The 9,884-nt window shown below is 43.9% G+C and overlaps 2 protein-coding genes across 4 annotated transcripts; one reads left to right on the top strand and one right to left on the bottom strand.

The window, feature by feature from the left end:
• Positions 1 to 2,746, top strand: Heix (UbiA prenyltransferase domain-containing heix). 3 transcript variants are annotated; one of them, XM_071770274.1, is made up of 3 exons: positions 151 to 292; positions 368 to 611; positions 840 to 2,746. In XM_071770274.1, exon 3 carries the CDS (start codon positions 855 to 857, stop codon positions 1,875 to 1,877), a length of 1,023 nt encoding a protein of 340 aa, XP_071626375.1. In that variant the 5' UTR covers positions 151 to 292; positions 368 to 611; positions 840 to 854; the 3' UTR covers positions 1,878 to 2,746. The 3 variants fall into 3 exon arrangements, with proteins under 3 accessions (XP_071626376.1, XP_071626375.1, XP_071626374.1); XM_071770275.1 differs by lacking the exons at positions 151 to 292; positions 368 to 611 and adding an exon at positions 1 to 49; XM_071770273.1 differs by lacking the exon at positions 368 to 611 and having other exon boundaries at positions 156 to 292.
• A 1,214-nt stretch (positions 2,747 to 3,960) lies between these two features.
• On the bottom strand, positions 3,961 to 9,734 carry Xmas (RRM_XMAS2 and SAC3_GANP domain-containing protein xmas). The gene is made up of 4 exons (XM_071770258.1): positions 9,612 to 9,734; positions 5,445 to 9,438; positions 5,081 to 5,362; positions 3,961 to 4,957 (listed from the first exon to the last, which is right to left on the bottom strand). The coding sequence occupies exons 2-4, from the start codon at positions 9,422 to 9,424 to the stop codon at positions 4,375 to 4,377; spliced, it is 4,845 nt and encodes a 1,614-aa protein (XP_071626359.1). The 5' UTR covers positions 9,425 to 9,438; positions 9,612 to 9,734; the 3' UTR covers positions 3,961 to 4,374.
• Between the last annotated feature and the right edge of the window lie 150 nt (positions 9,735 to 9,884).

Here is a 9,884-nt window from a genome sequence, read left to right as displayed (position 1 = left end):
TAGCTAAAGACGAACAGAAGAGTGAACAGACTCGCCGTGTTCCCAACAGGTACATACATGCATTTACGGGCACATTAAAAAGGAGAGAGGAAAGAGGAGGTCGTGGGTCGTGTCCGGGGAGCATCGCGCACTCGCGTCCCAATGCCGTCCGTGCGAGCACCGACGTGGCGGCGAACGATTATATGATGCTCCAGCACGCGCGCGAAGAACGAAACGTTATACGAGTTGCGACGGACAGCGTCTTGGTCCTAACCTAACTTCGCCCGTGTCTGTGTCTCCGAAGGAATCTCAGGTAGGTTTTTTTCTGGCTCCTTCTCGCCGCGCGTCTCGGGAACGCACGTCGAAGGTGACAGCCCTCTGTTTTTAGAGGGTACACCGCCGTCTGTCGTCCCGCGAAATCTCCGCAACACACCCTTCGGTTCCCTCGTCCTCGCATCTCTCTCTCTCTTGACACTTGATCGCCCGACTTGAGGAAGTTACACGTGGAAATGTACGAGCGGCGCGATGCGTACGCGTTGTGGCACTAGGGTACCGTTAAGTATGATGACACTGGATACTTGAGTATCCAGGTATCCAGTCATATCGTGACGTCGAACGATTAGTATCGAGCGGTAATCACCTTTCTCTTTTTATTTCGTATTAACGCGCTGAGGGCGAATTCTTAAAAGTTACACTCGCAAAGGATGTATTGTCAAAATGTTATGATATATTGTTAAGACGCTTGAACAACATGTCTGGATTTATGAGAAGTTTGTTATTTTGATTCGGTTTTTGACAGTTTTTCGACGACCCGTCGACTCCAGCCCCAAGCAGTAGCCAACGCTATTTTCTTTTTTCAGTACCGTATACGAAACATGATGTCCAACGGCGTTCAGAATCTGACTGAGCAGATAGAAGACAGCTCGATGGGGAATAATGTACATCACTCGTCCTCCCCTTCATCCTCGGCGGCACCGGCGTCAACGTCGGCCTCGGATTCTACTTTAATGAATTGGTCGTCGTACATCTTGGCAGTCCGACCGTGGTCGCTGAGCGCGTCGCTGATGCCAACGTTTCTCGGATCGATGCTCGCGTATCGATCAGACGTCGGGAGTTTCAGTACGATATCGCTGCTCCTAACTGTATGCATAGTACTTTGCGTACACGGCGCTGGTAATGTAGTGAACACCTACTTTGACTACGTGAAGGGCGTCGATAGCAGAAAAAGCGACGACAGAATACTGGTAGATGAGTTACTGTCCAAAGACAGTTTAGTTAGATTGGGGGAATCCCTGTACGCGCTAGGCTGCTTGGGATTTGTCCTCCTGGCGATCATCTCTCCCGCGAAGATGGAGCATCTGGCTCTTGTGTACTTCGGAGGTTTGTCCTCCTCCTTTCTCTACACAGGAGGTATAGGATTTAAATATATCGCTCTGGGCGATGTACTTATCTTAGTCATATTCGGTCCAATCTCAGTTTTATTTGCGTTTATGGCGCAAACCGGTTACGTTGAATTAGGAACAATTTATTACGCGATACCGCTCGCCTTAAATACCGAGGCTATTTTGCACAGCAATAACACGAGGGACATGGAGAGCGACAAGAAGGCCGGGATCGTAACGCTAGCTATCTTGATAGGTCGTACCGCGTCTCACGTTTTATATGCTTTTTTACTGTTTACACCGTACGTAATTCTTATAGTAATGACGGTCAGATATTCCATCTGGTTTTTCCTGCCAGTGGTCTTCACTCTACCGACCGCCTTTAAAATAGAGAAGGAATTCCGCAATCCGGATAGAATTCAAAATGTGCCTAAACAGACAGCCAGATTAAATATGTTTCTAGGTATTTTGTATGTTGGCGCTTGTTGGCTCGTCGGTTCGCTTCCTTATCTGTAAATTATTCGCATCGTTCTGGATTACTCTTCCCGTTCATTAACCCGGTGATACTTTTCTCAATGAGATCTTATCCAGATTTGCAATTAAAGGTACACCTTTTTAGACAAGCGGAGAAAATTATTTCTTTTATTTATTTTTATTTATTAACTACGTTCAATATAACTCTGCGTCATATTGTAACGTAACATAATGGAGATGTGATTGTTTTTATTGGCTGCATTCAGCAGAGAAATCTGTTTTGCAACATCTTTGTTAAGATTCGTGAATTCATACATGGTGTATACTCTTAGCTTCAGCCAAAATTAAAAGCATACACCGATCAGATTCACAAATTTTACAGCAGTTGCGAAGCAGTTTTCTCTGTTGAACGCAGCCATTATCTGCAAGGGTAATCCAAGATTGATGAAGTTAGACTTTATCGATACATGTATCAGCAGCTTGTTGTTAACTGACAAATTTGATAATTGTATCAAAATCCTTGTGCCCTCAAAATTCATCACTCTCAAATTATATTTAGCACAAGTAAAAGAGAAGCTATAACTCGTTTGTCAAAGATATTCATGTCACATTCGCCTCAAGTACAAACTTTATTCATATCATTTTCGAAGTGTTTGTCACAAAATTAGGTTCCCGTGACTTGATCTTGAATTATTATTTCATACAGCGCACTGTGTGTGTATCATTACTTTTTATAATAAGATAAAATATCATTCTCGCGGATGTCAAGACTTGAAGAAACGAAGGTATATAATAATAGCCCTTTGTTTGTTCTTTCTCATTTTCACTTAAAAGTCAACCAAATTTATCTTATAATTTATTTAAAACTATCTTTTATATGAATTCCTCAAAATTAAACTTCTTGAAACAGACTTTTGTGTATTTATTTTAAGATATATTTCAAGAAACACGTTGCGATATATTTGCGAATATCCATAGTCTGCGTATTCGGTTACACGCGCATGAATTTCGTTATGCAAATGTTCGCATGCTATTTATGGGCCAATTCCTTTTTAGTGACACAAGTTGACACAAACATCATCCTATCCTTCTTGGCATTCAATGAATAACAAAGACAGAACGACACTCGTGTCACTAAAAGGAATTGGCCTTGTGTTGTAACTTACGCGTATAATAGTTTTAACAGAGTGATATCTCATGAGCATCACAATGTCGTATGTTATATTTTTACATGTTATGTTCAACTTAATCGTTTTATTTTTACTCGACAAATTTCAGATATGCATCGATAACGTACATAATCTTTAGACATGTCAGATGTCAATAGAACAGATATTGTAATATCACTGTTTGTTTAAGTGCTATAAGAAGCTACGGTTGTAATATTTATTTCCTAAATAGAGACTCGAATTAGGAATAAATCAAAAGCATAGCGGAAATACGTAGTATTTTAAAATACATTTTCACCAAGTGAAAATGCATAGTTTGCTTTTACCTGGATCTATCCGATAATCGACTAACAATGAAATATAAGAGGCCGGAACTGTAAATGTGTTCTGTGAGTAGCGCAAAAATGAACAATTTTAGTAATACAGGAGTTATCGTAACATTAATTTAAAACAGGTTTTCAGATTTTATATGATTATACATGTATAAAATTGTTATACAAAATTTCTTTACGAGAAAGCAAAATATTATGTCAATTTGTATTATATTCTGTATATAATGTCACGAAACCTTGTATTATAGCATCATTTGATCTCAGTTCATCGATAATGAATTTATTAACATCTTTCGTTATAAAATATCCTATATTAAATATCTCTCTTTGAAGGCGCATACATTTTCAACGTATATAATAAAATTATCATATCGAGAGGAATCGGAAAAGGAATGTGCAATACGATTTCAAAGAAAGATATACGAATAGAGGAGAAGCAGAAAAAAATTTGTGTGACTAATTCAATAAATAATTTTAATATATTTTCATGACATTGATTCTTCCAGAATATTCATTATTTTCTTCTGAAGAAGTTTCTTTTTTTTTGTCTTCTCTGTGAGAATTTAAACTGTGTTGTGAATGTACAATATCAAGTGACAATACCTTTAAGATCGTGGAAAAAAGCGATGGTTTTGTTAAAAATATATATTTTCCAAATCATACAATTCTATGAATTACATATTGTATATATATATACACACGAGACAATTAAGTTACGAAAAATAAATTAATGACTAGCTCTATTTTTTTTTATGGTCTTATAACATACAATTTAATAACATTTAAGATCGTAGCAGCGATTTAATAGTATTCCTTTCAATTATTTACAAATATATTTCAAATGTTATACACACTGAGATATATTTGACTGGAAAACAATTGTTTCAAAGTAAATCGTCGCATGTCAATATATAAATACAATGCATGTTGTATATAACGTATTGTATATAAACGTGAAAATATAAAATAATACAAAATATACTATAAGATAATACAAAAGATACTATTAAAATCATCATACGGTTAAAGAGGAAAAACTTATACGCCTTCCACCGTCAAGTCCATCTCGTCGAGCAAAGCATTCTTCAGTCTGTCTTCCAACAACGCGTTCTCCAATTGTTGCGCCTGCAAGCGGTTTTCTACTTCCATGGACACCGAGTGCACCTCCATGACGCGAGCCTTGGTGCTCTCGCAAAACTCCGCTAGTAAACCGAACTCCTCGTCCAACGCGCTATCATCCAAATCGTTTTCCGATTTATCGAACTTCCTTCGTTTCCTCGTCGGCTCGTTTAACGTGACGCTATCATCCGAGTTTAATTCGTGTACCATAAATTCTGTCAGTACGTTGGACTTGAACCACCACGGTAAAGTCCGGAAATGCTTGATGTGATTTCTGTTATAAATGACCATTTGATCCTCGTCCAGAAGACGCACCTTCTCCTTGACCACGTGTAGCAGTATGTGTACGAAGCTGGTTATTTGCAAACTGCCCGAGGTGAGGAACAGGTTGCTCAATATATCGCAAAATACGATATTACAGTTCGAGTCGGACAGCACCTCCCTGCAATAATTCATAATGTGCCGTCGTAGATCCTGTATGTCCGTTATTGGCCATGGTGCACTAAAAACGAGAAAATAAGCGACGTGAATAACAAAGCGCTGAAAAACGTACAGCTACGGCTGTGTTTTGTTACATACAGATATATTGATATAACTAACAATTACATCGACTTCCATCACTTACTTCCATGGTGGTAGCACAAAACCATTCATCGCGGTCTCTAATTTTGCCCTGTATTCGTCTCGTTTCCACGACTCGGTGAAATATTCGTAACTGCATGGCACGATGTCGGTGCTCTTAAGGAATTTCTTTAACTCAGGCGCGAAATTCGTGTATAACATGGATTCTGGATCTAAGATTATGTCTATCAAGTGATTTACAGCCTCATTGTGCAAATCGATTACAAAGTTGGGGTCCGTTAACGCATTTGACAATTGTTTATTGAACATAGAATCACCCAGTATCCTGTAAATTATAATATTAGAATATATAATCGTTGGAATATATAATCAGGTAAAAATATACAAGTAGAGGGGAAGAATCTTACCTCAACCACAACTCTTCGGACAAACAAATGTCGTATACATTACACAGGTAATCCATTTCCAGTGGATTCGGTGGTGATTTGTTCATCGTCAACCATAAAACTGCGCTTTGCGTCAAATTCAAGATAATTTTCGCGGACAGATTCTCCTCATACATGATCGTGTATTCAGATACGTAGCCAGATTCCAGGAGGGATTCCAAGTCCGAGACGATACTGTCGTTCTGATTTTCCAGGTCCCCGTTACCCAGGACGATAAAGGCCAGGGGCATTGGCATCAGTTTATGCCGCGACAATATTGTCCTCGTTAAACGTTTCGCGACAGACTTGTAGTTCTCCGAGGCGTCGGCGATGAACAGAAGAGCATCAGTGCCGACCAAGTGGTGCTCGCTGATCAGACCCTCGAAGTGCCTTACGCAAACGTGCAGAGTCTCATAGGGATTTGGCCGGTAGAGCTTCACCATGGGATTCATCGTAAAATCGTTGGGATACAAGTATTCGTTCATCACCTTCTTGTGATACCACAAGACCGGTTTGTTAGCCAAGTCCGGCCAGGAGATGACGAGTTTCCAGTACACGTTGGGCAGGGGATCGGTATCCAACGATCGTGCGTTCTCCTTGATCCCGGCGTACGCGATGACCTCGATCGGCGCGAGAGTCTCCGCCGTGCCGGGCGCGACGTCCTCCGGTTCGCTTCGCCGTTTGCGCATATTCCGTATCACGACCTCCTGGCCCTTGGTGTACAGCATCCGCGCGGTTTCCTCCACGGAGTGCTTCTGCAGCCAAACCGGCGTGTCTTCCAACGCCGCTCTCTGCCGCTTCTTCCTCGACACGTACCGCCTCCAGAGGTTTATGTATTTAACGATCACTTGGTTCTTAATTCGCAGCAACATCGCCTGTAACTTCCGTTCCCGCTCGATCTCCGCAGTCAACGTTGCGTCGCACATCTCGTGAGTCACTTCGCCGATCATGTCCGAGAGGATTCTCCTGCTCAGCGTGTCGTACATCTCCAGCCTGTCGATCTCCTGTCTCGCGATGGCCGAGCAGAGCTCGTGCGTGACCTCCGCGTGCAAGCTGTTGTAAATCTCTTCCGACTGCTCCTCGACCTGTTGCATTCTCCTCTCGTGCTTCAGCTTCTCCAGCTTAGCTCTCTCGGCCTCCGACATCGCTTCCTCCTGAGTATTTTGTTCCTTCTTATGGAAGACACCTCGCGCCTTCGTCGTCTTATCTGTAAACGATTGTTGGGCGAGAAAATGTTTGTTAACGAATATCATGGAGGAAGAAGGCGCGACGTTCCTCGTAAACATATTTCCCAGCTCCGCGCCGGAGAAGATGCTCTTGTTTATGGCCATCGCGAATGGTGGGACCGGTTCTGCATTACGTGACGTTTCCGGTTTGGAGAACACGGAAGGATTTCCGGCAAATTGATTATCACCGAGAGTACTGCCGCTACCAAACATCACTGATTGTTGTTTCTCATCAGTTGCAGCAGCGTCTCCGCGTTGCGCGCTGGTCGCACCTCGGTTGTCGGACTGTTTCTCGGAAGTTACTTTTGCCGATGCGCCAGCTTGAGCCTTCGATTCCTTCGGCTTGTGCTCGACGAGTGTATCTGTTTTAGAGATGCCCGAGGTGACCGAGTCGGAAACCGACGCCCGTTTAAATGCGTCCGCCTCGTCGTTTGCCGGCTGCTTTCGAATCTGCGCAGAACGAAGGTCCCTGACGGGTCTCTGATCCCGGATAGATGTCAGCTTCGGTACCCTCCTCGTCTCCTTCTCCACGAATTCGTACGGATCGTGACGTCCCGCGGAAGAGGCATCGGAATTTTGATCGGCGGCGTTGAAGGACTGCGGCATCAGATAGCCGTGCGCGTCGAAACTGTTGTGCGGCTTGTGATTCTTATAAGTCTTCTCTGGCATTCTTTTACCGGCGATGCATTGTCCGATGCTAAAATTTAAGACGACTCTCTTGGACTCTATTAAATTGCAAGCCCTACCCTGCTGGATACTAGATGGCATGCTGAAGCTCTGACGATTCAAGAGAATATGCATTTCGTCATTCGACAGGTTCAATCCCGCTTGCACGCAGAAATATACAGCTTCGTTTTCGTCCTCGAAACCAAGGATGTCTATAAACTCGTACAACGGGAAAGTAGTCGAGGTACTCCTGCAGTATGCCTTTATCATTATCGAAAGAGCTCGCAGTCTGACTTGGTTGAAGTACCTTAAGAGGATGCAGGCGTTCAAGTAAGTCGTCTCTCGAACGAGCTTGAAAAATTTGTAATAGTTATTCGACTCCAACGAGAAATATACCTTGATCGCAAACTGGACCTCCGGCGAATTTTGCACGGTCTTCGGCAACTGCTGTAAGTCGTACAGAAAGTTACCGTTGTTCAAATTCAGCAGTACAACGTACGCCCTGAATTCGGGCTCGTTTTCGCAAGTGATACCTTTCACCCTCAAGTCGTGATACATGTACTTCAAAGTCTGCAGACACTTGGTCAAGTTCTCCGAGTTGATCTTCTTGTCGAACACGGACGCGTCCTCCGCGCAGAGCCTCTCCGAGCATACTATGTGAAATCTGGCGCACTGCTCGATCAGCTCGACGCTCTCCTCGCAACATAGCTCCTGGTGCGTAATGTCCTTCCTGATTCCTCTAGTCCTGTCCCAGAGGAAATGATACCATTCGGCTAGGTTCGTTCCTTCCTGCTCGCAGAGATCCACTAACTCGTGAAGCAGGTAGCTCATGGTCATCTTCAAGGATCTCACCGGCCTCAGTTCATGGGGCATCGGCTCCTCCTGATCCGCGGAAGATCTCGAATATTGCTTCACGGCAGTCGCGTGATTTATCCTGTACTCGTTCCCCTCCAGCTGCTCGTACGGCGCGACCTGCCTCTGCGACTCGCGCATCAGACGTTCCTTCTCCGGGCACATATCGGGGCAAGTGCCGTTGGTCATCTTAGCCATCGCGAGCGAGGCTGGCTTAACTCGCTTCAGTCTCATGAGACGGTCTCTAGCCTCCAACACCTTGTACTTTTCTTCGGCCGTGAGAGCAGCTTGATGTATTATGTTCTGCAGCTCTTCCATGGTTGTGTTGGGCAAGACTTTAGATATCTGATTCTCGGTATCGTGCTTTTCGACTTTCGCAGCGGCTTTTTCCAACTTCGCCGCAGCTTTCTCATGCGGCAGTGCCGCTTTCCCTCCCGACGGTTTGGTCTTTAACGGAAGCAACGCGCCCACGTCGGGTAGCTCGCTCCCTTTGGCAGGATGCAAATTATACTCCACGGTCGCCATGGCTTCTAATTCTGATTTAATCTCGTCGTCGGACGCTTTAAGTAGATTCGCCACTATGTTTCGCTGCAAATCCTTCTTCTTGGTCGTCGTCTTTGCCGCTGACTCCAGCTTTGTCCATTCTACGTGAAACTTCTCACCCTTGTGCTCGCCACTGCCGTAATACGCGGAGCTCGCCTCTACCTTCGTCGTGTAAACCACCGTGATTACGTGCTTCTTCGGACGAATAGTTATCTTCACGATATTTCCATATCTCGTAAAGTATTCCTTCGCTGCTGTTTTAGTCAGAAGGGCTTTGGGCACGTCGGAGCACGTTATCGAGTTGTTCACGTTGACTTTGGTAACGCGCGACCTGGAATTCTTCTTCAGCTGTTCAAACGCCCCCGTGTCCTTGAGAGCATTAGCGAACACGTTGACTGTGGGCTTGTACGTGTTCCTAGCGATTCTAGGTTTATATTGTTTGTCGGGTTTACTGGCCCATAGACCGGCGCGACTCTGATCGTGTCGGGACACTATCGTGGGCGCGGCGAAAGTAAATACATTCTTCTTATTGAAATGAGTGTCGAAGACATGATCTGATCCTACGCCGAAACTAACAATCCTTGGAAGATCCGACACGGCACTCGGCTTGGAGAACACGAAAGAGTTCGAAGCTGTGCCCGCTCTCGAAACATCGACGTCCATTTCGTCATCCATCTCGCCCGGAATTTCTGCGAATAATCACATAAAAATCAACGTCAATATATGAAGGGAATACCGTGTATCGAAATAAAAGTAAATACGATTTAACATTTGCGGGTGTCATACTCTCGAACGGAATCTCGTCAAAATATTGTTAAATGCGTCTCAGACGGGATTAATTAAAGATCGTGAATCTACTAACCTGTGTCCGAATTAACAATCCCAAACAACCCTTTCGAGTAAAATAATTATTAACACTAGGGCGGAAGATAACCTACGTTTCCGCGCGCATCCAAAACACTAACCTATCTTACATGAAAGTCACGAAACGACTGACGTTTTGAGTTGTGACGTCACCTGTGACGTCACATCGACGAGCTCGCGGCCAAAAAGTCCTCTTTTCAATGGTCGCGTTCAGCAGACCAAACCGCTCAGTAGCAGTCGAACGTGATTGGCTCTTACTTTTAGAACCAAC

The sequence above is a fragment of the Temnothorax longispinosus genome, chromosome 2 (assembly GCF_030848805.1).
Source record: "Temnothorax longispinosus isolate EJ_2023e chromosome 2, Tlon_JGU_v1, whole genome shotgun sequence".
Taxonomy (NCBI): domain Eukaryota; kingdom Metazoa; phylum Arthropoda; class Insecta; order Hymenoptera; family Formicidae; genus Temnothorax; species Temnothorax longispinosus.
Note: the sequence above shows the minus strand (reverse complement) of the source record. Positions and strands in the feature narration are given on the sequence as shown.

Coding starts and splice junctions, on each gene's coding strand:
- Xmas (XM_071770258.1), bottom strand. CDS start 9,424: ATGGATGACGAAATGGACGTCGATGTTTCGAGAGCGGGCACAGCTTCG. Junction 5,363..5,444: donor TCCGAAGAGTTGTGGTTGAG/GTAAGATTCTTC, acceptor TATAATTTACAG/GATACTGGGTGATTCTATGT. Junction 4,958..5,080: donor TTTGTGCTACCACCATGGAA/GTAAGTGATGGA, acceptor TCTCGTTTTTAG/TGCACCATGGCCAATAACGG.
- Heix (XM_071770275.1), top strand. CDS start 855: ATGATGTCCAACGGCGTTCAGAATCTGACTGAGCAGATAGAAGACAGC.